The sequence below is a fragment of the Dunckerocampus dactyliophorus genome, chromosome 1 (assembly GCF_027744805.1).
Source record: "Dunckerocampus dactyliophorus isolate RoL2022-P2 chromosome 1, RoL_Ddac_1.1, whole genome shotgun sequence".
Taxonomy (NCBI): domain Eukaryota; kingdom Metazoa; phylum Chordata; class Actinopteri; order Syngnathiformes; family Syngnathidae; genus Dunckerocampus; species Dunckerocampus dactyliophorus.
The window spans coordinates 36,519,455-36,546,316 of record NC_072819.1 but is presented as its reverse complement, the minus strand read 5'-3'; the positions used below and the strand labels follow the sequence as shown (position 1 = coordinate 36,546,316).

Here is a 26,862-nt window from a genome sequence, read left to right as displayed (position 1 = left end):
CGTGGAATTGTCCTCCACAGGGCATCAGGAAAAACAGACACCCACTCCTTCGCTCAGTTTCCTCTTGCCTGTTCTTTTAGCTTTTCGAGGCTAGTTATGTTTCTCCAAACACAACAAATAGGACGTGTCTTACTGCCTGCGTTACCGGGAAGAAATTGAAGTAAACAGTGGAAGCTAAGGAGAGGGGCTGCCACTGTCGAGCGTTGAATGGCAGTTACTCAAAAACATGGTAAGAACTATGGTCCAGATTTGGTCTGTCACAAAGAGCATCATCCACCCGACAAGATTGGAGCACCTGGGTGTCACAAGAAGTGGGCCGAACACAACAATAACTGGCCAAGGTAATATTTTAAACCCTTGTTGAGACAGAATGGCAAGCCCGTGCTAATTGTTGACTTCCACGAGCGAGCTCATGTAGCGAGCATCACAGCAAAGCTAGCTCCCCATGTTAACGTGGGAGTTGGATTAAATAAAAAAAATAGCGGCTCTTTTGATAATGAGCACAACTGTACTTACTGTTTTGTTGCTTTGACACAGATTTATAGGTCTTTTTGATTGCACTGGTCACAAAAGTAATACCTGTTCTTAATAACAGCAGTTGTTACTTTTTTATATATATAATTGTATTAGTTATAACAACTAACAGTGGCGGAGCAGCCGTGGGGGTGGCCAGCCACGGCTGAGGGACAATTTTGACAAACGCGGCTCTGGTGCAGAACATTATTTGAGCCTAAAGTCACCCTACTGGCCATCTAGACAATTCAGGTATGAACTTATTGCCATCATTATGTGAGTAATGGTCTCACCTTGGCCACCCCAATGAAAAATGTCTGGCTCCGCCACTGACAACTAATGATGCATTTACTAGATAAGTACATGTTAAGATGTGCATGTCTCCCTGTGCAGGCCGTTGGCAAGGATATGGACAGTGGTGCTCCTGCTTGGGACCTGCCTCCTCTATTGTGCCAGGGTGGCGATGCCCATCTGTGCAGTCAGTATGGCAGAAAAGTTCAACTGGAGCAAGAGAGAGTCGGGGATGGTTCTGGGCAGCTTCTTCTGGGGTTACTGCTTCACCCAAGTGTTTGGAGGCCATGTTAGTGACCGGTAGGTACCCCTTTAAATAATAATAATTAATAGTTAGCATACTTGGAGACTATAAGTACTGTATTGCCTTCTGGCTTTTAGCACCGATTAGCAGAGATGGGGGGAAAAGTCAGTGTTTTAAGAGTCTCAAGTAAATCTCAAGTCTCAAAGCAAAGCCGTGTAAGTCCAAGCCAAGTCTCAAGTAAAGACAAGGTAGTTGAAGTCAAGTTCGAAGTCATAGGCTTGAAATTTTTTGTCATAAGCAATGTTTAGTGTTTACCAAATGAAATGGCATTTTTAATTTTGCGTTTTCACGCTCATGGTTTTAAAAATATCTTAATTAATAAATCGTGCTGTTTCATGGTTGAACACAGCCTATTATTAGCCAAAAAATATACATAGTTCAGCAAATGTTATGTATTTTTTGCCTAAATTAAGCATTTTCAAGCATAAAAATGACTAAATGAACTAAAATACAAATATAACGCAAATAAAGACGCATTCAGTGATGTTGATGAAATTTGGTATTCTACACTGGTCATTTGGTGTAATGTTATTGTAGTGTGTTCGGTGAGACGTACAAAGTTCAGGCTTGATCAAAATAACCCGACATTCATATGTTTTGTAATTTAATATACATGTTTTACACTATAACCCAGGTGTGGGCAAACTACGGCCTGGGGGCCACATTCGTCCTGCCAATCCGGCCCGCCAGTTGCTTCCAAATTATTTAATTTAAACTTTAAACATACAAGCTGGCAACATGACTTGCAAGTAGTCAGTCAGTCAATCTGAGACAACCTTTTGATGGATTAAGTAGCTTTCCACATGGTGCCAAACAAACACAAGTCAACAAATATGTGACACTCAACATAACCTAAAATAAAATCTAAAGTCTAAAATAAAATGCATGCTAAGATAGAGTTACCCAAAGCATTAGCTCACAACACGTATCAGTCCAATTTACCATTCTTTGTACAACTTCAGGTGTTGAACAAAGTTTGAAGTTGTCGCTTCTCCATCTGTTGTTCTCGTACTGCAGATTTTGCACACAGCAATTCATTATTTGTTTATGACCTCATAATTTGCAAATATAAATTAAATTATCTTAGGTAGCATGTTGACATATCCCGGGGTTAATCACTGCCACTGGCCAGAAGCCTGGCGCTCATAGAAATGTAATCCACACTCTCATTGTTTGTTCTTTGACCTGATTGGACTTGAAGAGATGCGATGCGTTCAATGAGGCAGATTCTGTGAGAAAATTTGTTGTCTTGCTGGAAATGACATAATAACGGTCACGTTAGTTGAGTACTTTTAATGGGGACTTATTTTACACAACACACTCATTGAAAATCTCAAATATTTTCAAGTCAACAGGCTAAAATCCGAGTCAGTGATGTCTAAGTCCAAATCAAGTTGCAAGTCTATAATGATATTGTCAAGTCGATCTGAAGTCATCAAAAATGTGTCTCGAGTCTGACTCGAGTCCATGTCACATGACTCGAGTCCACACCTCTACTGATGAGCATTTGTTTCCTGTGTCAACACAGACATAGTTGTAAAATCACGTTACAATAATGACACTTGGAATGATTTACTGAGTTATTAGTTGAGATACGCTATTCAAACAGTCATTATTTGTAGATGATTGGATTCTATTTAAGTGATCACACAAAGTCAATGGTTGAAGCTAATTTCAGTCTTCACTGTGTAGGGTGGGAGGTGAGAAAGTCCTCTTGCTCTCTGCAGCTGCATGGGGAATGATGACGGCCTTCACTCCCATCTTGGCTCATTTCTGCTCCCAGCCAATGTTCTGCATGACGCTGGCCCGCTTCCTCATGGGCCTTTTGCAAGGTAAAGTAGCTTGTTTGCTCGGTATGAAACTTAAAAAGTTATGATTGTGTAAAATGGACCCCTCGTTTGTGAGATTCGTAGGTATCACTATACTGTACTTAAGAGTATATTTATTCCAGTGTGTGGAGAGAACCAATCCTCATAATACAGTGCAGGTTTCACACTTTCTTTTGATTATTTGACTTGTGGAATATCTGTCTAATCAGTTGTGTGCCCCTGAATGTAGGTGTTCATTATCCTTCTTTGGCAAGCCTGTGCTCTCAAAAAGTGGTGGAGAGTGAACGAGGCTTCCTCATGAGCACCGTGAGCAGTGGTTCCTACCTGGGGTGAGTCACGTCTTACATAAGGAGCATGTTTTATGGAGCAGGTCATTATAACTCACGCTTCTCTGACCTTTTTCAGCACCCTTCTGATTGGAGGGGCTGGTTCCGTAATGCTGGACCTGTATGGGTGGGAGAGTGTGTTCTATGTGTCAGGTCTGCTGGCAGTAATGTGGGCATACTGCATGTGGAAGTACTTACTCAAAGGGGAAGGCAAGTGAGGTTTTCAGTATATGTGCAGTGTCTGGTTGCTATTTATCAGTACACGTGAGGTCACTGTCCTCTCGTATGCCCACCCTTCTGTGTTCATATTCTATGTACTCACAGGGCCTATTATCACTCTGGAATCCCTGGGAAATGGTGGTCCACAGTCCAAACTGACCAAAAGGCATTGGTTACGACTCTTCAGACAACCTGCAGTCAGGTGAGACAATAATAATGAGAGCATGGATACAGCATAGATCTGAAAGCTTAATTGCAGAAGCATTGCCTGTATTGAAGACCTCACTGGAACCAATGCCTTCATCTAAAAGCAACATCCATATTCTAAAATACACTACGTGCATCTATAATACCGGTAATATGGATTAGATTTGACGGAGGGCTTTTCAAAGTACCCAAAGCACTTAATTGTGAAGTGAACCCATTATTCATTCACTCCTCAGTCACACACTGATGGTGGTAAACTACATCTGTAAATTACAGCTGCCCGGAGGGACTGACGGAAACGTGGCTGCCAATTCGTAGATTCAGATTCGGATTAGGGATTGTCTGATGTTTCAGAATTTCTGATGTTGAATCCCACCATGTCTCACCTTATGGCCTACACGTTAAGATAATCCAATACATGTGCTACATTTTGTGAACCTCTGTGTGTTAATTTGTTCCATAACATTTATGTGGTTTCTAAAAGCAAACCAGAAGCACAGGCGTCATTGTCATTAATATTGTGTGTCTCTCTGTTTTGATTTATTCCCAAACCAGTGCCGTGATCATTACGCACCTTTGCACAGCGAGCACCTTCTTCACTCTGTTGTCATGGCTGCCGACATTCTTTATAGACACGTTCCCTGATGCTAAGGTAACCTGATCACCTGAAATGTTTGAGGAGGGAAAAAGAATCAAGAAAAACCTGATTGTTTTTTTGAATGGAGGACAAATCAGGAGTGATGTAATAGTGTTTACACTAATGCAATATTGTCCAAGCAACGTCTTGTAATTCTCGACAGAGGCACACAGAGCCCGACATCCCTTTTAAACTTTATTGCTGACCTTAATACACCAAAAGTATTGCTTGGTTTCAACACTGCACACACATTTCGCCATAGTGATGTCCACAACAGCAACACAACACTTCCTCATTATCCACCCATGGCGAGCGAGGTGCATTCACGAACAGCAGAATTCTGAACATCAACACTCAAGCAAGACTTTTTTTGCACATTCACTGTGTTCTGTACTGCTGCTGGTTTTGCCGCAATAATTCTCACAGTTTGTTATGGATTTGACTTAATATTGGTGAAATTATTACACTCTATTTATAATTATTGATGGGGTGTCCCGATACAACTTTTTCACTTTCGATACCGATATAGCTGCCTTAGGGATGCTCCGATCGATTAGCCACGTTTTCCGTGAAAATTTCCTGTTACAGGAATAACGCCGATCACAAAAGCCGATCACCTGTGGCGAGTACTATTGCAGTCCTCAGCGATGCGTGCCTGTAGTGTCTTGCCATTCACTAAGAAATTAGGGGCAATGTATAAAATTCTACAAAGTTAAATAAAAAGTTTCTTCAATGGGTCAAGCCTCACCCTTGCATTGACATTTGTAATAAGTAAAGGGCCCACTTACTAATGTGCAAAGAATTGGAAATGAAAACAAACTGTGTGGTTATGTGACAATATGCAACTATACAGGTACTACCCAAAAAATTAGAATATCAAGTAAAAGTTGTTTTATTTTGGCAATTTAACATAAAAGATGAAACCAACTAATTTTATTGAGCCGTTACATGCAAATTGACATTTCTCAAGCAGTTCCTTGTTGTAACTTTGCTGATTACGATTTTCATCTTCTTAAAACCACAAACCCACAAACTCAGAAAATTAGAATACTGTGAAAAGCTTCAGTTTTGTAGGTTCAAAGAGTCAATTCTAATCAGGCAAGTTATCCAAAACACCTGCAAAAGGGTCTTGAGCCTTTCAAAAGTCTGTCTTAGGTTGGCTCCGAAGAGTTCAGACATGGGGAAGACTGCTGATCTGACAGTTGTGCAGAAAACTCTCATTGACTTGAAAGTCAATGAAAATTGAAAGTGGACAGTCAAGTGGAAGGAAGAAGTGTGGTAGAAAACAGTGTACAAGCAGGAGAGATGACCGCAGGCTGGAGAGGGTGGTCAGGAAAGGGCCATTCAAAAGTGGGGGAATTTCATAAGGAGTGAACCGATGCTGGAGTTGTTGCTTCAAGAGAAACAACACGCAGGCGGATGCTGGACATGGGCTTCAAATGTCGAATTCCTGTTGTCTAACCTCTCCTCAATAGTAATCAACGCCAGAGGCACCTTCCGTGGGCAAGAGAAAAGAAGGACTGGTCTGTTGCCCAGTGGGTAAAAGTCCTCTTTTCTGATTAGAGCAAGTTGTGCACCTCATTTGGCAACAAAGGTCCCAGAGTCTGGAGGAAGACTGGAGAAGAGCACGATAGAAGATGCATGAAGTCCAGTGTTAGGTTTCCCCAGTCTGTGATGACTTGGGCATCCATGTCAGCTGCTGGTGTTGGTACTCTGTGCTTCATGAAGTCAAACATAACCACAGCCGTCTACCAGGACATTTTAGAGCACTTCATGCTGGCTTCAGTAGAACAGCTTTATGGAGATGCAGACTTCATCTTCCAGCAGGACTTGGCACCTGCTCACAGTGGTAAAAGTACAAAGTCCTGGTTCAACGACCATGGGATTACCATGTTTGATTGGCCTGCAAACTCACCTGACTTGAACCCCATAGAAAATCTGTGGGTCATTGTCAAAAGAAAACTGTACGGGAAGAGACCAAACAATAAAGAACAGCTAAAGCCACAATTGAAGCATGCTGGTCTTCCATAATCTCTGAGATATGCCACAAACTGATAGCATCCATGCCACGCCGGATGAAGGCAGTTATTCGGGCAAAAGGGGCCTCAACCAAGTACTAAATACAGGTGCAAGAGTTTAGCTTTGGAGGCCTCACATTTTTGTATTTAAAACCCTTTTTTACATTGACTTTATGTAATATTCTAATTTTGTGAGTTTTTGAATTTGAGTTTTTTTAAGCTGCAAGACCTGATCAGCAAAATCCATAGAAATAAAAACTTGAAATATATTGATTTGCATATTATTTGTTTATATAATATGTCAAATTCACCTTTTAAGTTGAACTGCAGAAATACAACAACCTTTTCAAGATATTCTAATTTTCTGAGTAGTACCTGTATGTTCCTCTAGGGCTGGGTGTTCAATGTCATTCCTTGGTTGGTGGCCATTCCCTCATCTCTCTTCAGTGGTTGCCTGTCGGACCATCTCATTAGTCAAGGTATAAAAGTCAACCCTCAGGACTTTGCCAAATGTGTTCAAATGTTCACTAAAACTGCAGTCGTGATGTCCTACTTGTTTTTTCTCATGTCGCCATCAGGCTTTGACACAGCTTCAGTGAGGAAGTTAATGCAGGTATAGTCATCATTCATCGTCTTATCGAGGACTTTACCTACTTAGTCCACAGCACACAATCATCCTCATCCCTAAAGCGTGGTGGTCTCTAATTTGATGTTTGTGTCTTTGTTTCTGTGAATTCACTCCTCTAGTTTTTTTCCATGGGTGTTTCCAGTGTGTTTACCCTTCTTCTCTGTGGCAACATCACATTCTCCTGGGCCATAGCCTATGTGTCGGTCACTATAGGTCTTACCACCTTTAGTCACAGGTACTGCCACTCACCTTGCACTTGTTTTGTGTGTTTAGCCTATGACAAGCGTCTGGGCTGCAAGACAGTAAATCTATCCATCTGTGAGGGATTTTTTTATATATAGCAGTACTTCTCAAATAGTGGGGATATTTTATCTTTAATAGTTCGTATTGTATATCACACATCCTTTTATTTATGTACATTCACGGTGTTTTATTTATTTAAAAAAAAAAACAACTCTGAAATTCCACTTTATTACTTGATATGGTCAGATGTTTAAAGTGCTCCTGAAAAAATAGCAGATTGTATGACACTTTTACAGATAAAATAAGAAGTAATTCAAGGTGGACTGTTTTTTTTTTACATTTAATTTATATAATTATAGCTGTAAAATTGTGTGTGCGTGTGCGTGTGTGTGTGTGTGTGTGTGTTAGAAAATAATATATATATGTTATATACAGTATATATATTATACACGCTGTGTGTATACACACATACCGGTACTGTGTACATATATGTACAGTATGTGAATGTGGTATGTGTATGTGTATATATTAGGGCTGTCAAATGATTAAAAATTGTAATCAGATTAATCTGTTTTTTTTAATTAATTACTCATGATTAATTACCATTCGCAACTACATCTGAAATATGCACATTTTTACTGTATTTAATTAACAGAAAGATAAATGACAAGAAAGGGTTATACAGTATATATTTGTATGTGTTAACAGCTCCAAATGAACGGGGTATGTCAATCAAGCTAAAAGATACCACACAAGTCTGAAAATCTATTTGCCTAATGCTAGTCTCTTTTTTAATAGTAGCAGAACATTTGAATCACACTTTAAACCGTGTTATGAGCATTGGGGGGGTTCAAAGACATCACATAAAAGGTAAACATGTTTACATGTTGTCAGTGTATTTTCCAGAATACTCTAGCAAATTATACATCTGAATTAAGAGTTGGTAAGTGAGTGACAAGAATATCCACTTCATTTTTTTTCTTTATCTTCCTGTTTCTTAACACACACACACACGCATTATAAAACAGTTTTGTGATGTTCGGGGTGTCCCTGAATGTATCTTGCGTTATTGTAATGACAATGAGGAAGTGTCGTTCCCAGGGTGAATTGGAGAGTATATGGTGTTGGAATTGTATTGCTGTTGATGTGTTCAGGTCAGAATGAAGTTATAAAAGAGCGTCAGACCCTATGTGACTGTGTGGGGGCGCTCCACTGTCCTTCCATCTGCCGTCATAACAGAGAGGCGTGCTTGCTCTGGTGCGCATGCATTAATTACACTAAAACATTTAACACGTTATTTTTGACAGTCCTAGTATATACAGTGGTGTGAAAAAATGTTTGGCCCTTCCTGGTTTCATATTTTTTTGCATGTTTGTCACACTTAAATGTTTCAGATCATCAAATAAATTTAAATATTAGTCAATGACAACAAAACTGAACACAAAGTGCAGTTTTTAAAATGAAAGTTTTTATTATTAAGGGAGGAAAAAAATCCAAATCATGGCCCCTTGTGGAAAAAGTGATTGCCGCCCTTTGTTGCCACTCCCTGAAAAAATAATTGAGATCAGTCTGGAAAAGTTTAAAAAGCCATTTCTAAAGCTTTGGGACTCCAGTGAACCACAGTGAGAGTCATTATCCACAAACATCCAGAACATGAAACAGTGGTGAATCATCTCAGGAGTGGCCTGCCAACCAAAATTACCACAAGAGCACAGCGACGACTCATTCAAGAGGTCACAAAAGAACCCACAACAACAAAGAACTGCAGGCCTCACTTGCCACAGGTAAGGTCAGTGTTCACACTCCACCAAAAGAAAGACACTGGGCAAAAACGGCCTGTATGGCAGAGTTCCAGGACGAAAACCACTGCTGAACAAAAAGAACATTTAGGCTCATTTCAATTTTGCCAGAAAACATCGTGATGATCCCAAAGACCTTTGCGAAAATACTCTGTGGTCTGATGAGACAAAAGGTAACATTTTTGGAAGGTGTGTCTCCCATTACATCTGGCTTACAAGTAATGCTGCATTTCAGAAAAAGAACATCATCCCAACAGTAAAATATGGCGATGGTAGTGTGATGGTCTGGGGCTCTATTGCTGCTTCAGGACTTGGAAGACTTGCTGTGATAAATGGAGCCATGTATTCTGCTGTCTACCAGAAAATCCTGAAGAAGAATGTCCGGCCATCTGTTCGTCACCTCAAGCTGAAACCAACTTGGGTTCTGCAGTTGGACAATGATCCAAAACACACCAGCAAGTGCACCTCTGAATGGCTGAAGAAAAACAAGATGAAGATTTTGGAGTGGCCTAGTTAATCCTATTGAGATGCTGTGGCTTGACTTTTAAAAGGCGGTTCATGGTGGAAACCCATCCAATGTGGCTGAATTGCAACATTTCTGCAAAGATGAGTGGGCCAAAATTCCTCCACAGCGCTGTAAGAGACTCACTGAAAGTTATCACAAACACTAGATTGCAGATGTTGCTGCTAAGGGTGGCCCAACCAGTTATTAGGTTTAGGGGGCAATCACTTTTTCCACACAGGGCCATGTAGTTTTTGAGTTTCATTTAAAAAATGCATTTTGTGTTCAGTTGTGGTATCATTGACTAATATTTAAATGTGTTTGATGATCTGAAACATTTAAGTGTGACAAATATCTGTGCAAAACATCTGCTGTTAATTCGAGAATTAGGTTAAAATATTTAGAGCTGTCAATTAATCAATGATTAAATGTGAATATTTTTTATGTCCTTAGTCATCCATGAAAGCAGACCTATCATCTTTGTGTTTTAGGCAAAACAAGATATTCACACACATTAGCTTTGGCTTTGGGCAAACAGTGATCAATATTTTTGGCTCTTTTCTGATATGTTGTGGACCAAAACCACTAACTTTTTGTGTTTGGTTCATATCGATTATGTCAGTCTAAGGCGTAACGCATTACTTAATTGTCGGAAAAACAACAAGCTTCAGATTAATCGACTAAGAAAATAATCGTTAGTTGCAGCCTTAAAAATAATTTTAGACGCTGAAAGCAGCACAGGATTTTGCCCTGCATGAGTTGGGGAAATCGAACTGGTAACACTTTGGTCTCAAACTGCATTTGTAACCACTTGTCCAGGGATCATCCACTGCAACTTTTTTGATTCTCATTTCATTTTAAATCATTTATCTCCCCCGTTTTTCAGTTTTTTTTAATTTTAATGAGCAGCTCCATAGCTAATCATCTCTTCGTAATTCTAGTCTTGTTCATGTTATGAGTCAGTTGATCAATTGATTTAAAATTAATTTTCATTTTACAGTGGTGTGTCTTTAAACGTTCAAGACCTTGCTCCATCCTGTGCAGGAGCCTTGTTTGGTAAGTTCAAAACTATTTTTTTGACAACCATATCAGGTGATTTTTACCCATAAAATAAATATGTGTGCATCTGCATTTCTTTGACAGGTGTTACAAACACATGCGGTGCGTTCTCAGGTGAGTTTCTTTCACGTCAAGCGGCAGTGGAGGGAAAAAAATACCTTATGAATCTTTCACCTTCTAACAATCTATTAAAGTCAAATAATTAATCCACCTCTCAAAACCTTGACTTTGAGCTCATGTGCCGGCCGTGCTGGCATTTGCTCCCGTGTGTCATATATATTTCATCATGGCATGTCAGATGAATAATGGAGGCCACAGTTGGATAGACAGTTGGTGGTCCTGTGAGGGAGTCGCAATGAACTGTGACATTTTCTCACACATGCACACATCACCTTTCATCTCTTTGTCCTAATCTACTGTTGTACTGTGCTGACATTGTGTGTGTTCCTGTGCAGGGGTCCTCATGGTATATTTCTCGGGGTATCTCATTGAGGCCACAGGCTCGTGGGCGTCCATGTTTAGTCTCATCACCGCTGTCAATCTGCTAGGCCTGTGCATCTTCCTGGCCTTTGCTGAGGCCCGCCGCGTCGACATCGACCCCAGCAGGAACCACCACCACCACATCCACCTCTGAATTCCCAAAGGCCCAGTGGGGGAGCTTTATCCTCAACACGGGAGGTCTGTCTCTCTCTCCTTCTCATTGTTTCATAGACATACACACTTATGTACAATATGTGTCTAAAGCACACAGCTGGTTCTGTTTATTAGTGTCATCAATGCACAACCTTAACTCCAAAGTTGAGGGAGGATGACAGCTGGTGAAAGAGTTCAGGAAAGATAACTAGAAAAGCAGCACATCATGGTTAAATGTGTCTAGCTACACCTTGTAGTGTCTCCCCAAGGAGGTTATGTTTTGTTTGCTTTTGCGCATTTGTTTGCTTGTTTGGAACACCCGAAAACAAGTTTTCAATGAAACTCTGGGAAATGTGGGGCATTGGCCAAGAAAGAATTGCTTCATAATCTGGCAGGAATTTTTCCTCACTTTTGTTAGCATGTTAAGTCTAAATCCCTCAGTATACACGTGTACGATTTGGTAGTGAGGTTGATTAATTGACCATTAAGAAATCTGTCAGTTTTCAATCCATCTGTCAGTCAACTATGGAATGCTAAGGTACAACCATACAGACCTCTGCACAAGATTAGTTTTGCTCAGTGCTCAATTTTCTGCCATCTGAAAATTTTTAAATTACTTTTGAAAATTACAATTGGTCGTACATTTTCTCCATGTTCGATCAAAGAAATTTAACCAAACGTTCATCACTTGTGCTGATCCAAATTGTTCATCCTTGGTGGGGGTCTTCCATCTAAATGACGAAGGGGCTTCACATCAACGTACCCAAAGTGCTTTTACAATGTCACCTCATGACTGAGTGTCATTCCAGATACAAAAAGCATCAAGCATTGCTCTCATTTGCCTGTCCTTTTGTGTTTTTTTGTGTGTGAGGTAGTCGCTATTGTCCCCATCTCCATGGTTACACATGCTTGTTACAGAGAGGTGCAAGGTGAATGAGTGTGTTCTACCTGTTTGTTGTCTCAGCAAATGTTTTAAGCAGAAAGACCAAAGTTACTGAAAATGTGTATTTACTTTTTTATGTCATCGCATGCTGTAGAAATACCTCAGAGTAGGATATTTATATATTTCTATGGTTTAAGTTAGTTTTTTCAATATCACAATATTTTTACATTCTAAATGTATAAATTATGAATATGGGAATATGTATTGTGTATAAACACACATACAGTATATGCACAAAATACAATTTGCTGACGTGATGCAGTATGGATGAGCCTAACCTTGCTAGTCTTGGTTCGAATTATGGTGGAAACAACTATTGCACTTACAACTGTTGAACAAAACAGGAAGTCAAGTTAGTATTTGGCTAAATTGGGAGATGTCTCTCAGCGTTTTTTTTTTTTTTTGTAATCATGCTCTTCTGTAATTTACATTGCCCGTGTTTCACACAGACATAATGAATGTTGCAGGCCTTCAACTTTCTAAAGATCTTTTTTGTTGTATTGTTGCACATTCAGGACAAAAAGTAAATAGGAGATTTCAAATGATTGTAGAATTCATTTCTGTTTGGTGTCTTATCTAATTTAGCCGATAACTTGACTGGAATTGACTATGCATTTAAGGTTTTTGTGCCTGGTGGGAGTCACGGCCGTGATCGTTGTGTCATTTTAGCTGTTCTTTGTTTTCACGTATACAACGGCACAACCTTTGTTTCGGATCAGGAATGGGTGTTTGTGAAAATCGCACCATGTTCTTTGTCATTATTAGTTGTTGCAAAAATGGGAGTTTTGGAAAGTCATTTGCTGTTAGTTACTGTACATACAGTCTCTGTGTAGGGTTACCAATAGAATACATGATATGGCTATTTACAATGATACATTTTGACATAATAAAGGGTGTCCCAAAAATTGGGCATGAATGCAACTATACAATATAGTGTATTATGATGATAATAATAATAATAATAATGATTGTTGTTATTATTATAATATAAGAAATATAACAATATGAATATCTGAGTAACTATGTGTGTCCTAGGTAAGCGAAATGAAATAGGCTCCATGTTGAAAAATAAAGTATTTATTTATTCAAATGCCAAAAAACGGAAACGGATATAGATCTTAAAATAAGTTTTACAAAGCTTCACAAATTGTTCAATATGTGCAAAATTGCCTTTTCATTTCTAGTGAATGTCATTATTTATTCCTGCAAAAAAAAGAAAAATCTGAGCTCATTTGAGTGAGAATTGTGTGTTATAAGACTACAAAACGATGTCCAATTTTTAAAAAATGATTTACTGCATTGCTTGTCCCTTTTTGTTCATTCTCTTTCTGTTGCTATCCTGCCAAATGTTTTGTTTATACAATAAGTCTCTCAATGCGGGTTTTTCTGAGAGTTTTGATTTATAACATAAATCGAAAATAAAATGCATTACTGCAAGAAAAGGCAGTATTGTAACGATTTGAATTATGCTGTTACCTAAAAGCATGTCTTAACTTTGAATAAAAATGTATTTTGTCAACACTTGCGAGTTGCATTTGCATGTTCTTTTCGTGCATTGCCACAGGGAGGCAGTAAAGCTTTGATAATAAGAAGAGTCCACGGTGCCCAGCTCTTTTCAGCAGCCACTCTCTGCTCAACACTAGTGACTTGACCTGACCTCACAATGAATCATCGCATCGCGCGGTCGGTCCTGGTCCCACTAGTGGTCCACCCAAGCCCAACATCCCAAGTCCGGCCCAGCAGGACGTACTGTATGTGTTTGCACCATATGGCAGGACACTACATGCCATGTTGGCTAGCTGGCACTGCCCATGTGTGAATGGCCAGACGCTTGTCAAACCTTCCCACTCCTTGTCATGGGACCCAACAGCTAAGGTTGCCATAGAAACAGGTGGCTTGTGACCATACTGCATGGCAAAGAAAAGAAAGGGAGGGGTCACCAAAAGTAACAACAAGTTACAGTAGAAGTCTGTGGGTGTTTGGTGTACAGAACTTGGGGGGAAAAAACAACAACTCACCCTTATGAGAGGTGACGGGCCACTTATTGGAGTGGTCCTCCTGGCAGAAAATTGCACTGTAAAAGCAGACATAACGGTGAGCCGACCACTATTTAATTAGCAGAGATGAAGTGGTGTAAGCGGAGTGCATAGAAAAGAGATGACAAACCCTCCCCCCAACTTGTCAGCCAGTCAGAGTAACCCACTAAAGGCAGACCCCATCATAGAGCCAGAGATACATGTAAATGAAATAGCCCCATTAATTAGTAATTAACATCAAGTTAATGACATTTCACTGTGTCGCCATCTCATCCTATGTCCTTTCTCCTGGTGGAGGGGCTGTCTCTCGGCTTCCTGAGATGAATGCTAATTAGTGCAAAACTCAACTGCCATATAGGGCCACCTGATAATGTAGAGGCCCAGTTTAAGAGTGGTCATTGTGTAGGAAGGATTAATCACTTTGTAGTAGTAATAGATCAGGAGGCATTATAAGTCTGCCGGCCCTTAGAGGGTTGTGATATTGGGCGGCATTGATGGGATTTATGTGCTAATTGCGCTGCGCCTGTTACCTCAGTGTTAGAGTATCCCTTATGACTTATATACTACTTTTAACCATTCTTACAAGACAGCATTCAGAACCTTGCAATCTTTATCTTTTTTTCCTATAAAGTCACCAAGCCCAGACTATATGGACAAAACTTGTGTGTGTCCATTACACCAACAGGAGAGAAAACTACAGTATATGAGAAATAACAGCTTCCACTCTTGTTAGCAGCTTTTTACAGTTTTTGGAGGGAATTTTTGTCAGGTCAGAGGTCACTGATTCAACATAGTTCACAAGAAAAAGTCTTCAGACAAACTAGTATAGTTTGTTACACTAATAATTAAAATTATTAATCTCCTACTCTCGCAATAAATATAATTCTGTTCATAACTATATGCCAATTTGATCAAATAAAAACGTGTATAGGGTATATATGACACGCTATCCGACCCTGCACGGATCTTTACAAGGATCTTCTAGTCTATGTATATTTTCAAATTCATTATTAGTTGTTGGTGTTGTTGTAACTGTTACATTATTGAGTTATTGTGATGATGGTCTTTTCTCAATTGATGATTTAATCCTGGATATTGGATGAAAAAAACAACAAAAACCTGACACGAAAATCATGGTTTTATAAAGTGGCTCTGATATTAACTGTAATTGCATCCTGTATCAACCATGATTTATAGGGGAAGTGATTATTGATGTGGTATTTGCAAAATGGCACACACAATTTCTGCTCCACAGATAACATCAACGAAGTACAGGAACTGTGAAAATCCAGTAACAATAGTTACCTTTCGTGTCAGCCACGTCACGCCCGTTAATTAACATGGGAAGTGCCTTGAACGCCTTGTGTTTCGCTTCTAACACACACCAGCTACATAGCAAGAAGCTAGGCTATAGTTACGGCTTCAAATCACGCCACATACTGTAAATAAAAAGTGATTGTTAATGATGTATTGATATCTAAAAATCATGTGGTGTCCAAGTCATCACAATTGTTATCACTGACATATATTTCAGTGGGTGCAAGGATTTATTTGCCACTATATTTCATGAACTCAACATTGTACCCTTATCTTTTTACATGTTTTTTATGAAGTGGCGGTGATTGAACGCTGCCAAAAATAAGCTTCGAGTGCACCTCAACTCTAAATTTTGACTCCCTTGTCAGGTTTTTAGTTAGCAGGTTCAGGGAACATGTCATATACACGTGTTTGATGTTGCAAAAGCTTAATTTTGTAACTTATATACAGGCGCATCTCAATAAATGAGAATATGCAAACGTTATTTGATTTCAGGAGTTGAATTCAGACTAAAAGAACAGTTAAAGCCACAGGACGTTTTTGCAGTTCATTTGCTGGTTTGCATGAACCATCAGTTCACAATATTGAACTTTTTGACAATGTCTCTAATTGTAAGACATACTGAATTAGAGGGTTTTATTAGCTGTAAGATATCCAAAATATTCATAAATTAAGCAAATACTGTTCACGTTTTCAATTGAACACTCATTTATTGTGATCACCTGTAATATATAAATATATAAAGTGCCTACCAATTACTGATTAACTAACAGACTCACATGTTTCTTTTTTGTATCACACCATGCAGATAATTATCCTGTGTGCACAAGGTATGTACAGTATTTTATCCATTGTGGCTTCTGTTCGCTCCTCGCTCTCGTCCAACATCTCTCTGTTCTGATCCATATTTGACCCATTCAAACAATCCCCTGACGCCCGAGCCGACTGACGAACACACTAGCTCACACACAGACACACAAGCAAATATGTTGATTTCTGTCAATTAAACCCCATCAGCTGTTTGCCTCCTGCCAGACATATGGCTTGTGTTAAATCTAAAAAAGCAAGTGGAGTCGGCCTTGGGAGGGGCATCGTTTTAATGGAACCCTAAGGGACGAGACCCACACCTGCGCAATAATAGCATAAACCACGCTCAGCCCACTGGCCAGATGAGGACAACACTGAACTATGTGTGTGTGTGTGTGTGTGTGTGTGTGTGTGTGTGTGTATATATGTCTGATATTGTGTTGTACTGTCCTTTTCAGGCTTTTATTTTTGCATATTGTTCTATTATATAAGCCAGTAAAAAGACTTTCTTATTACCGAAAGAATTTACAGGTCCTCTGTTGGAATATGAGTCATGTAATATTTAGGAATATCATTTTTTTGAGAACAATACGATGCTGAACGTCAGATGGGGTAAACTCAACTTGAAATACTCGTCACAACTGTGTAAATACAGGCAAATCTTTTCCTCCCCAACTCAACAAATTAATTGTGTTTCTATCTTTGTAAACACACGGATGGTGCATACTATATCCTGGTAGATTAGTTTTAATCATCGGAGCAAATCTACATTATCTTTATTTATGAATAAATTGTGAATGATCCTGCACTGAAGGGGAAAAAAATAGCACCCAAAGAATGTTTTGTTAATGTGCAGGTTTATTTAAACGAGAAGAATTAAACAAAGCAACACTTGTTAAAATAAATAGAGAAACGTAGTAAAATATTTGTTATTAGCCGACAATATCGGAACCACCACTAGCATTTGTTTTTTGCATGCATGCAGGGAGGTTAAATATGCCCTCCCCTGATGGCCATCCCCCTCCACTCATCTGTTCCAGCATCACATCACTCACACCACCAGAGCTCCCCCTTTTTTTCCTGCTTGCTCTTTACAAAAGTTCGGCTGTCACTCAGCAGTGGCCTCAGGCAACAGGCACTGATGAAAAGACCCCTGAGACAAGGAGACCCAAATTAGATTTCAATAAGGATGTTGAATATTCATATCAGGAAACATCTAAAGGTAAATGCTTTTTGATCTCGGCACACAAATATCACTTGTGTGCATTCCCGGGTCCTGGCGCTCTGGTTCTACACCGTCCCCCCCACCCCCCATCAGCGTAGTCCGGCCCCAGCGCCTGGCCTCGGCTTGGGCTGCCTCCTCGGGGCCTTTGGCGGAATAATGATGACGCTGTTACAAAAAGAGCTATAATGAATGTTTATACTAAAGGGACCCAAATAGAAAGGGCATCCACACTAAGCATTCAGTAATTAGTATTTAGCAGAAGTTGGTTGCCTAGTGCACGCACATACACACAAGGCATCGTTTTCCCTTTCAGCTTTAGACACGAGAACCCCTTGACAGTAGCAGGCACAACACAGGCCCATTTCTGCAGTCAACAAGTTTGTTTCTGTAATCAGTTCCACTTTGGGTTCACTAAATATTCAGCAATTGTAGTGTGTGTTCATTTTTCCAAACATACCACATTTCCTCAAATACTAGTCTCCACTATAACAAGCATTGTGTCTACATTCATTGGCAGGTGCATCATCCACTTCAACCAGAGGTTTCCAAATTGCGGCCCGGGGCCCATTTACGGCCCGCAGCAACTTTTTTATTGGCTCCCGGCGCATTATAAAAATACAATTAAACATGGAAACAGAAAAAAACAATAGCAAAAAATAAAAAGTTGGAATGTTAATACTAATAATCATCACATTTGATCAGAGCGTTTGAGCTTGTCTCTTTCATTCTCGTTAAGGCGGATGCAAGAATACGTCAAGCCATTTGACGTAAGGAGGAAACACTTTATTCCTGCTCTACTGCATGACTGATGAATAAGACGCCACGCAATCATCCGCTAATGAAAGACAATTACACATTTAAGTCCCATTGTGACACAGAAGTAACTATTTTCTGTTGACAAGTCAGCAGACATCAGGCAATACTTCAAATAGATGCCTGCCACTCTCTGCCGTTGAGCAGAAAAACACCCACCATTTGGGGAACTGCAGTAACTAAGGGTGCGTCAAAATAGTCAACTATTGGATGATTCGATTCGGAGGAGTCATCTAAAAATGTCATGTAATCGAGATCGTGCCATTCTGACTACATGGGGGCTGCTGAACACACGTCTTTGTGTTTTGTAATAAATAGGCTATTTTGATACAAAAACACACAAATTTGTGCTAATAAAGAATTGAAAATGACGTGTGTGTTTAACAGAAAACCTATACTTGCCACGCATTCATATAATCACCAGCTTCAGCGGCACCTTAGAAAGGAGCGGAGGTGAGCGCTAGCCTTGAATACTAGGAAGTGTCGGACTTACTGGCTCATAATGGCTACTAAAAAAAAGTCATCCCAAAGTGTGGAAGCATTTTGAAAAGGTTAAACATGACTCCAGAAAGTGAAATGCAACTTGTGTCAGCAGCTTCTTACACGTGACGCCACAACAACCAACAGCGTATCATTTAAAACAGGTGAGGCTGTTACACCAACTGAATTTTATTTCCTGACGGTGAATTTCACTGCAAGAAATTAGGCTCCTAACTGAGAGTTTTGGCAAGTTGTTGCTTTTCAAGCCATGTTGTTCCTGTTCTATGTGCACTTTTCTGATGTGTGCCAACAGCGACTGTGTTTGGGTTATGTTGTTCCTGCTTTCAGGGGCTATCCACACGGAAACATTTTCAAAACGGCAAAATATGTTATCGTTTCAGCCTCTCATCCGCATGGAAAAAGCGGTCTGGGTGCCCTGAAACTGTATTTTTTGAAAACTGCTTCCAGAGTGGAAAAATCTGAAAATGCCAGCTTGTCATTTCCATGTAGATAGCGGAATTGCTGTGTTACAGAAAGGATGATGTCACCGTCACGTGACCAGAAGCGAGCTTTGACAACAAGCCAACATAATATCTGAATATTTTGACGGACGTGACTCACCCCGGTCGACGTTCTCCTGATATTTTGTTGTCTCATTCTCCAAAATGAAGTAAGTCCAGTTCGTCATAAGTCTAGATGAGCCTTGGAAACCGGAAGACACCGCATGTGTTCTTTCGTCTTCTATAGTTTGGTGTGTCAGGTGGTTCCGTCTGCATGTCTGTTTACAGTACCACATGTAGGTGTGCCTTGTGTATTACATAGTTTTCACACAGTGATCCGTTCCCATCTGGATGCAACTATTTACTAAACCAGCACAGGGTGGCTGCAAATTTTTTTCAATGAGCCAAAACAAATAAAAAATTAAATCCCTTGTGGACGTTCCTGTGTGGACAGGGTCTCAGTGTCACTAAGTAAATTAAGCTACCGTTGTTGCTCACCTACCTAAATGTTTGTTTATCAGAGTGTTTTAGTTTCTTTGGGGTGAAAAAAGTCACAAATGAAATCTGGTTATTTGTTGGGATGGCCATTCGCGCTGACATTTGAATATTAGTCAACTATGGACAAAAGCTAACAAATCAGATTTGACTATGAAAATCCTTAGTCGAAGAAGACAGCCCTAATAGTAACTAATTTTGTTGCTCTAATTTTGTTGGCTCTCTATAGAAACCACGTCACCAGGAATCGGTGTCTCCCAACTCGCCTTGTCTTACCTTGATGCGTATTTTGCATGTTAACTGTGCTTATTAAATTATATCTTAAAAAAAGGCCATCATCCGCTGGATAGCCTGAAGAAACAGCCATCACTTCCATTGTAGCAGAGATGGAAATGTGTAGGGATGGTGAGGCAGGGGAGTGATGAAGAGTGGGGTGGGGTGTATAGGCCTGGCTTGCCTGAGGCTCTTCTCTCCTCAGAGAGTCCACTCCACTGAGGGACTCGCCATGAAACGAGTGGTGAAATGAGACCAAAGGACGGGGACAGTGTCTCCTCATACATGCAAGAAGGGGCCATGCAGCTAATAGTCTACGTCAACCTCCATCATGGATTGCGCGTCAAGCCCGGCCATGATAGTGCGGGTCTCGAGGCGTGATGATGCAGGGAGACAAGGCACCCTGCAACCTCTTCTTTCAGTAAAGTTCATCCAGGAAAAAAAATCTTACATTACTTTTGTCTTGTTTTTCTCCCACTCTGTGTCTCTGTTCTTCCACCTCCCCCCACCCCCTTCCTTACAACATGATGGTCAGTCCATTGCCAGGCAATCTGGTCTGCGATGTTTTTCACACCTCTAGTGAGCCAAAAAGAGAAAAAAAAATCTTTGAAAAGATATGATGACTTGCCCGAGTGGTTTCACTGTTCTGTGGTCTTATGGAGGAGAACGGCCGAACAAGGTGTGTGTATATGATGGTGTGTTCACCCCAGGCCCTGTGTGGTGGTGCTGTGATGCTGAGTGTCACCGTGGTCCAGCCTGAGCCCTGCAGCCAGGGTAACCAGCTGTGAAACTGACAGGTTTGTCTCCTGCACTCACCTACACTCTTTCTTCCCCCGCACGTGCACACACGCACACACATACACACACTATTGTGGCCTGAGGTTTAAGCACACATACACATACACCCCCTTCCCAAAAAAAACACACACATATCCACAGACTACCACACAAGCTGCAGGCAGTCCCTCTCATGCCAGCAACAAACACAGTGCAAAATTAATATGCTCACAGAGTTCTCATAGAAAGTGGCCACTCATAAGCGAAACAATGAAAATACTTTAATTATTTTTTTAAACACATTTTCTATGCTACAATCATATTTTGCTGTGACAGTCTTTAGTTAAGGTGCGATTAAAAATGTATTCAACATAGAAAACAATGGCAAAGCGTAAATACTGTTTTCCGAAAAGATAAAGACTAGTCTCCTTATTGCTTTGAATGCAAGCCACCAAGGATTTTTAATATAATAAATAATACATCAATAAATATAAAATAATATAGTTCAAGACTGAAATAAAATAAAGCCAAGAATCCAAATTGGAGAATATTTAAGAAAGATAAATGATAAATAATATGTGCAAAATAGGTACGAGCTTTTTAGTTGTGCAAAAAATACAATGCAAATATTAATGTAATCAAAGACAATTGCTGCAGCCACATAAACAATTAGCATTTATTGAAATTGGTTTAGACACTCTTAAATTGCATTGCACGTTATCTCAGTTCTGATAATTGTTTTATTGGAAAATGAACCCAATAAAGTGCATGTAGCAATATGCCATTTGTGTACACGTGTGTGAAGGCATGTTGTGCATATGTGCGTGTGAGTGTTTTGTGTATCATGTAGGTCAGCGAAGACAAGCAACATTGCCAACAGCATTCGAACTTGTGTCCCATCCAGGAAAAGCAACCCTGAGGAGAAGCTGCCTTCAATGGCGCCCTCCCCCCAGACCTACACACCTTACACACGCACACAACCGTTGGACTTTGACATGCTGTGGTGAAGGTTGCCATGAGTATCCAGGTGTCTGGCGGCGCTGTGGTGCCCTTCAGATGTCACAACGACGGAAATCAGTGCTTTGACCAGAAGGTGTGCAGGCACCACATTTGTGTAAATGAATGTGAGTGTTAGTGTGTTAGTACATCTGTGCATGTCCCACTATGTGTGTGCGTGTGTTCTGTGTGGTTGCTTATTCCTAGAGGGTGGGGGTGAGAAAAACAAGTGAGAAAACAGCAAAGCAAGTTAAGAGAAACTGAAGAAAGCAACCCTGGCACCTGTTCTCTCACTGGTGTAGAGGGTGTACCCCCAACACTCTTTTATCAACTGGATGCATCTCTGAGCATCCCAGACCAGCAACATGCACCCAGTCACCTCAGCCATCCCTTCTACATAAACCTGTTCCCTTCCAAAACACACATGCCCACTTTTTTGGGTTCAGTCATGTGGCCAGATGTCCAAGTTGACACAGCGCTTAAGGCGTTTGACTGGATGAAACAGTGCATTGGCTGCGGGTAAAGAGGGATTAAAACAGGGCCTGAGGCACTTGTGTTATATTGAAAACATCCTGGGCTACTTTGTATGGAGCTTTGCATACACCGGAGTGTCTGCAGTGATGGCCCATCTGCTGAGGTGCACCGTCCCAAACAACAAAGTCTGTTTAAATATTTCACATCTCCATCTATTGGGACAAGAGGTACATCAAAATGTGTGGTGACTGTGAGTGAAATAAATAAATCGTGATGGAAGGGGGTACAAACAAAAAAAGGGAGATTGGAACAGCTTTGAATTTGAACTGCTCCCAAAAGTGCCTCAGTCAGAGCCTCAGTAAATAACACCGCTTCGGGCCAGAATCCTGGAATATGATGTGAATGTAAATATAATATGTAGTCAATTCCCTTGAAAAACATAGTTGAAAAACGCCTGTGACACATTAAGCTTTTTATATCTACAGTTTGTATACATTTATTCCATTTAATATTATTGGAAAAAAACACCATTAATTTAGTTTAAAAATGCAGGCAAACATAGACGGGTTTAATCTTAACTTCTCCTTGTGCCTTGAACCCCTTTTATTCTATTAATGCCATAACTCTGGATTACTGTGAGATTTAATGGCACTGTAAAATTAGATAATTACTGTAATATATCTGTGTACTCATGTCCGTTTGGGAGGTCAGAAACATAAAAATTAATAAGTGGCAAAATGAGTACAGGGAAGAAAGATTAAATGAGAAGTGAGTTTGTGCGCAAAGTAAGACTAGCGTGACTAACATGGTAAAGTTTTATTAATGCAAAGAAAGAACACTGAGGCTACTTTCTGTGTTTGCACATACACTTTCATACAGTACATATACTTGCATTTGTATTTTCATAATTCTCCTTTCCCCGTGTGTCTTTCAAATCGAGCAAAACAGACATGAAACAAAAAACATGCTCAGGGCAGCTGATGGAAGACGGAACAGTAAGGTGATTTAACGATGGGACGGTTTGTGTGTAGGCTGGACAGCCGGGTGCAGCCTTCCGTCCTCAAGCCGCACACACAGGAAGCTTTGCACACATTTGCATGAACACACATACACACACTGACACCAAATATAAAAAAACACAGCCAAGATGGACGTGAGGAACATGTTGCCTGCACGGGGGAGGATTTTGGAAAGAAGAATGTGGTCAATCTGTTTGTTTCACTGCCACATCCAAGACGAGTGATAATTTCATTTGCATTCATTATTTTCACTCTTTTATTCCGATGCTCGGATACCCAAAGGCATGCTGGTTTATGGTAATGGAAATTATTTTATTTGTTTTGAACATGTTAACTAAGCAAGTGAAGAAACACAATTTAACATGTCCGAAAAGGAGTAGAAAGAAGCACTCACTGCTCACAGTGCACTTCCTGTGTTTAAACTGTTCACGTCACCATTTTATGATCAAGCAAAGCAGAAGTACCCCTCCCTACACGCAGAACACACAGATCCATGGGAGGCCCCATGGTGTGCAAGGGGGCACATTCTCTACAAATGTGCAAAGGATGCGCATAAAGCATTGAGTACCAAGTCAGCCCGAGGCAGGAGAGGAGTATTCTGACACCGTTCTTGTTGCCACAATGATTGACAACATGCAGCAGAACAACAGAATAAAATGGCAGAATTCATCTATTCACCTGTCAGTCCCTGGTGGTGTAACGGTCCAGCTGCTGGCTTTTAAGGCAGTGGGCATAGGTTTGATCCCAGCCCCGAACAGACTTAACAATTCTGTTGATTTGTAATTTTGCACAAAAAATAATGTATGGAACAATTTGTTTCTCAAGCATTTGTATTACAGTCATCCCTCATTTATCGCGGTGAATTGGTACCAGACCTGCAATAATTGAATTTCCCAGAAGTAGTATTCAATATTAATAAATGGAATATTTTCGTATTGTAACCTGATATGTCTGTTTGGTCTTCTTACATCTTTGTCATCATGCATAATCTATGCCAGAGGTCACCAACCCAACGATCGCGAGCTACTGGTCGATCTTTGGGACTTTACCGGTCGATTGCGAGAATACTGAAGAAAAAATGTGGTATTTCATCAGTGCCCTCCCGGAGAGCGACCAACAGGCACGCATTCTGACCACTGAACACGCCCGTACGCCTCGCCGCCCTCCATGCACACAATCCCCAAGCTCCAGCCAGGAGCCCGTTTCCCAAAACCCAACCGGAGAAATCAGTGCACGTACACCGGATCGCCTCTCGGTGAGGTTAAGCGAGGGAGAGAGAGTGAGTGACAGAGCGCAGCGATGTGGCTGAGCACACAACAGCAGTTATTGCATGTTAATATGGCTCCAAATCGGCCTTTACTACCTCAAAATTAAGGCACAAATATAACTGCATAGATCACCAAAAAAACCTTGCTGCATTGACCAGTCTCTCTCTTCACCATCTCTCGCCCGTGACACTGAGCCAACAAGCCGAGGTGTAATTTGCTCACAGAGCCGACGCCACAAGCCCGACCCCGACGAAGATTCACAAAAGTAGCCGTGGTCAAAGTGCGGCTCGGGGGCCATCTGCGACACGTGGGTCATTCATCCGATAGGGTGTCCACCAACCCCCATTCAGGTCACCGGCGGCCGTTCCCCTCGGTGATAACAGTGGTCCATTCTTTTGTTCACTACCCTAAGGGGTAGCCTGCTGTGCTTCGCGACATAACAGGTAATTTCTGCATCACTGCAGAAACAAAATAAAATGTAAAAACAGCAAAAATGGTAAAAAAATAGAGCAAAAGGCACAATGAGAAAAAGCTTAAATGTGGGGGCGGGGGATCTTCTGCATATTCATGGCCGAGACCTGGGATCTTGGTCTCAAAAAGGTTGGTGACCACTGATCAAACATTCACGCTCATTTTCACAACTACGGACAATTTAGAGTCCTCAGTGAATATAACTTGTTCAGGCACCTGAAGCACCTGAAGAGAATCCACACAAGGACAGGAAGAACATGCAAACTCCACACAGAAAACCCGTCTTGCTGCGAGGCAACTGTGAGAACCACGGGTCCACTGGAAACAGACACACATTAACCCTTATTTAATCAGGATTACAGAGAACAAGCAAGCATTATTTAACAGACATCACAGAGCACAACAGCGGTCAGGAAAATATGGGACACACACACATACTTTCATGCACACAAAGTACAAACACAAATCCAGCACAATCAGTCTAATGGCGCGCATTAGTTAACTGCCAAATGGTGGGCTTTTTATGGCAGGATCACTGGGCCCTTGAAAAGATAAATACGGTGCACAGATCCCAGTAATTACTGCAATCCCCTTACAGCACACAGACACTGGCCCAGCTCACAAACCTCTCTGGAGGACTGTCGCCTTGTAGATTAAGTCATTTTGGACAGTTTTAGGGCACGGGGGGTGAATGAGAGCCGAGGACCTGGATGGGGTGGAGACAAAAGCAGGGTGATGGGTGTGTTAATGTTTCAAGCCATTTAAGGGGAGGGGTTGTACTGTGGGCAAACTGTGGGCATGTCAGTAAGATTGTAAGATGTATTTGGATTTTTTTCATGATGTCGAGGCTTTCCATGGAAATCCTCGATATTCTCCATACAAATGAACTTTCTCTCTGCAAACATACTTGAACTGACTGAAGACCAATTCCTCTACTGGCCAGTTCTTTTAATAATCACCACTTTCTATTTAGTGGACAGTATAGCTTAGGTTAATTATGTGTATTGTGCATATCTATCATGCCGTGGCCACAAACACCTCAAGCATCTGTAGGATATCATGCTAAAGCAATAGGTCTGTTGCGCCGGCAAAAATAAATAATATCATGCAAATATAGCTTCGAGACAGTCATGTGAGATAAATATAAATTTATGATGGATAAACATAAAGTATTGAGCTGACCTTTGTTAAAACCCTTGTTACCAGGTGGTGCAAGACCCTTACTCCCTCGTGTGTGAAGCGGCGCACCTACCTTCCTGACTTCTCCGCAATAATATAGTAATAATAGCTTTTAATAATATATAGGAAGCCAAGCAAGCTTAAAATATATCCCTCCTGTGAGCATAACCGTCTTTCAAAAACTATTGCTTATACATATATGTACATATTAGTACATACATATCCTCCTTGTACAAGGCAATGTCAACCTAACAATATTAAATTGCATAGCCATCAGCACAATTGTTATAATCAATAATTAGAGTGTCTAAGTGTGTCTTAGTGTGTATGCGCCTCTAACTCAGCTTCTGTTCGATCCCAAAGAGCTTCCAAGTTTCTACTCTTCCAAACACCTGCACCAACCCAGACTTTGCCTTTAGTGTATGCGACAATAATAACCAAATACCAGAGAGATGGGTAACCGACAGGTTTCCCCGACCACACCATCAACCATCGGTCATCAAAATCCTCTCCCTAGGGGCTAACCCTGACCGTAGGTGGAACTTCTGGAAGGCCGACTAACAGGCATTTACCACACAGAC

The 26,862-nt window shown here is 40.7% G+C and overlaps 1 protein-coding gene across 10 annotated transcripts; it reads left to right on the top strand.

The window, feature by feature from the left end:
• slc17a9b (solute carrier family 17 member 9b) lies at window positions 1-23,211 on the top strand. 10 transcript variants are annotated; one of them, XR_008573249.1, is made up of 16 exons: window positions 1-341; window positions 907-1,104; window positions 2,801-2,940; window positions 3,167-3,266; window positions 3,343-3,473; window positions 3,588-3,684; window positions 4,245-4,341; window positions 6,736-6,823; window positions 6,923-6,957; window positions 7,092-7,207; window positions 10,517-10,572; window positions 10,660-10,689; window positions 11,031-11,253; window positions 16,313-16,334; window positions 20,808-20,894; window positions 21,779-23,211. XR_008573249.1 is itself a non-coding variant. In XM_054795289.1 (14 exons), exons 1-13 carry the CDS (start codon window positions 208-210, stop codon window positions 11,207-11,209), a joined length of 1,401 nt encoding a protein of 466 aa, XP_054651264.1. In that variant the 5' UTR covers window positions 1-207; the 3' UTR covers window positions 11,210-11,253; window positions 20,808-20,821. The 10 variants fall into 10 exon arrangements, 8 of the variants coding, with proteins under 8 accessions (XP_054651264.1, XP_054651254.1, XP_054651280.1 ...); XM_054795289.1 differs by lacking the exons at window positions 16,313-16,334; window positions 21,779-23,211 and having other exon boundaries at window positions 20,808-20,821; XM_054795279.1 differs by lacking the exons at window positions 20,808-20,894; window positions 21,779-23,211 and having other exon boundaries at window positions 16,313-16,511.
• Window positions 23,212-26,862: the final 3,651 nt, after the last annotated feature.